Consider the following 2,533-nt stretch of genomic DNA (forward strand, 5'->3'; position numbering starts at 1 on the left):
AGTATCGGACTCGGAGCCTAGTCGAATGAATAGGCCCAAGCGGAGGCGGTCTGCCCAGCCTTGGAGGCGGCGGCTGCGGCGGGCAGCCGCGCCTTTTGGACGGTAGACGCGCGAGAGGCCTTTTGAGCGGCTTCAGCTCGCTGACTGCGCGTCTGCTTTTGGCACACCACCCACTCGCCGCCGACAGCCTCGTATTGTGGTGCTTCCGATCGTGACGAGGGCTCAGACGGACCGCGCGAGCCGGCTGCACCAGAGACCTCCTTTGGAGGACGATGAGCGCCTTGCATGACGCCCTTGGCCTTGCGGCCGTGTGCAGGCTTCTTCTTCGGCGCCATTGCGACCTGCTTTGAAGGCGCCTCGAAGCTAGCTCGATGGGTGCGGGTTCATCGCGTGTCTTTTCCTGCGGCCCACTGTGAAATCGGGACCTTAGCTCTCGTTTTAACACAGCCCGTAAGGTGCCCCGCCGGGGTGCCGGTTCGTTTTCCGCCCACGATCATGACCTCGGAGAACGCATTAGCCGCTACAGCGGAAGCTGTGATTTCGGCTACCTCGGCAATTTCGATGTAGCGGCTAATGCGTTTCGCGACATAATCGCTAAAACTCGAGCCAGAGCTATGGGCGCCGAGTTCGCCACCCAATTTGTGTTAAAACGGAAGCAGGGCTCGTGGTTCGTTAACTGTAGACCACACGGACGCGCGGCCGGCGGCTGAGAAGGCCACGCAGCCCCTCTTCCTGGTCACTGACGGGAGCACTGGTCGGCGTGTAGACCCCAAGATGGCGCTGTTCGCGCCTCCCGTCCACCACTACCGATCAGGTGGCCGGCCTGGGTGCCCCCCCGGCGGGTGGGAAAGGGCGCAAAGCTCCGTTTCATTGCCTACCCCTGTAGTTTTGACATAGTGCTCCGGCTCCGGTGACGCCATGCGCCCGCGCGCGGCGCGGCGTTCGGACGCCGGATTTTTCGCGCTCGCCACGCAGTCGAGGGTCGTGCCTGGTGTGCTGGAGGAAAGATATGGGCGGGTTTTGGAACTGCGCGCGGCGTATACACGTATACACATCGTTTATACAAATTAGACATGCATGAACACATCCGGATCATCTGGAGATCTCGATGTGGGATCTCCCACTGTCCCGGCCGTGTCCCGGCATACGTCAGTATTGTCTCTCCACGACGCACGAGGGGCGACGGCCGCTCCAATGCGCGACGCACAACATATCACTAACAGCACTCGCAGGTTCCGCTAGAGCAGTCTCTCTTCTCTGCCCAGACGTGCGCCTCGAAGCCATCGCAGCGCGCGCTCAGCCGCTCCGCCCACTCGCACGCGGCGCCCGCTCTGCGGTGGCCGAGGAGAAACACGTCAAAGTCGGCCTCGCTCCACGAGGGTGCCCTGTTGCCGCCCACGAGATCGAGCTCGCCCGCGGCAATCGCGCCGGCGAGCGTCGCAGCCGTCTCTCCACCGACGCTGCCGACGACGATTCCATTGCAGACGACCAGTATCAGCTGCGCGCCCGTTTCGGTTTCTGAGCACGCCGCCTCTAGGGCGACGGCGGCAGTGCCTCGCAGCATCTTTGACGTCATCCGCTGGAGAACCTCGCACTTGGCGTAGCAGAAGGCAAACTTGTTTACCGTGCAGTATGCTGGATGCGTGTCCATGAAGTCGACACGGACGCTGCCGAGGTGCAGCCGCGGGGACTCTTGGCCGGACCGGACGGGCATGCACACGCTGACGGCCCCGCCCCCGCCCTGGCCGAATTGCATCCTGCTCTTCGTTGCTCTCCTGCTGTGGAGTGTGCCCGCTCACACCGACGCACTCGAGAAAAATGCCACGAAAAGAATGACTCGCGAAGCGAGAAGTTTCTCGGAATCTGCGCAGGCAAGCTCGCACAGCTCTCGCTCTTAATGCTCAGCCTGCTCGCGATCCAGCTGCCCGGGCTATCGCCGCAGCCGCCCACCTCGCGTCGTGCGCTCCTGCGCCAGGCCGGCGCGCTGGGCGCGGGCGCGGCGGGGCTCGCCGCTGCGCCGCCTGCGTCGTTCGCCGGATTGCTTCCGCCCAAGCAGGGGATTGAGAAGACCAAGCCGGCGGATGCGGAGTTGGACGACGAGCTGCTCGCCTCCAAGTCGGTCCGGGACGGCATCGCCGCGCTCAAGCAGTACCGCAAGTCCGCCATCTCTCTGCAGGACCAGTTTGCAAAGGACGGCAACATGAACCTGATCCCCGTCATCCGGAAGGAGTTCGACTTCTCCAAGCTGCGCGACGACCTCAACGTGGTCACGACCGTCTTCGACGACCAGACCCAGCTCACCACCGACCAGCGCACCCGCAGGTGCACACCAGCCCCACCTCCCGCCCTCACCTGCCGGCCGATCCCTCCCGACTGCCCTGCTCCCGACTGCCCTGCGCCTGCACCCTGCGCCAGCATCATCTACGACCTGACGGAGCTGGAGAACGCCGCCCGCCTCAAGAAGGGCGACCCGGAGCGCACGCCGAAGAAGATTGCCAACGTCCAAAAGTGGTTTGTGAAGCTCGACAAAAGC

The 2,533-nt window shown here is 63.8% G+C and overlaps 3 protein-coding genes across 3 annotated transcripts in view; 1 reads left to right on the forward strand and 2 right to left on the reverse strand.

The window, feature by feature from the left end:
• Nucleotides 1–17: 17 nt before the first annotated feature.
• Nucleotides 18–335, reverse strand: EMIHUDRAFT_251996 (hypothetical protein; the record flags this gene model as incomplete). The annotated part of the gene is made up of 1 exon (XM_005790095.1): nucleotides 18–335. The coding sequence occupies one exon, from the start codon at nucleotides 333–335 to the stop codon at nucleotides 18–20; it is 318 nt and encodes a 105-aa protein (XP_005790152.1).
• Nucleotides 336–1,216: 881 nt separating this feature from the next.
• EMIHUDRAFT_251997 (hypothetical protein) lies at nucleotides 1,217–1,651 on the reverse strand (the record flags this gene model as incomplete). Its single annotated transcript, XM_005790096.1, has 1 exon — nucleotides 1,217–1,651. The coding sequence occupies one exon, from the start codon at nucleotides 1,649–1,651 to the stop codon at nucleotides 1,217–1,219; it is 435 nt and encodes a 144-aa protein (XP_005790153.1).
• Nucleotides 1,652–1,712: 61 nt separating this feature from the next.
• EMIHUDRAFT_460492 (hypothetical protein) overlaps nucleotides 1,713–2,533 on the forward strand; it is a gene marked incomplete at both ends in the record, with an annotated part of 2,753 nt that continues 1,932 nt past the window's right edge. The window contains 3 exons of the mRNA XM_005790097.1: nucleotides 1,713–1,787; nucleotides 2,057–2,322; nucleotides 2,416–2,508. Of these exons, the coding sequence (XP_005790154.1) occupies nucleotides 1,713–1,787; nucleotides 2,057–2,322; nucleotides 2,416–2,508 (434 nt within the window). The remainder of the gene's footprint in view (nucleotides 1,788–2,056; nucleotides 2,323–2,415; nucleotides 2,509–2,533) is intronic.

This window comes from Emiliania huxleyi (genome assembly GCF_000372725.1).
Source record: "Emiliania huxleyi CCMP1516 chromosome Unknown EMIHUscaffold_1225, whole genome shotgun sequence".
In the NCBI taxonomy this organism is placed as follows: domain Eukaryota; phylum Haptophyta; order Isochrysidales; family Noelaerhabdaceae; genus Emiliania; species Emiliania huxleyi.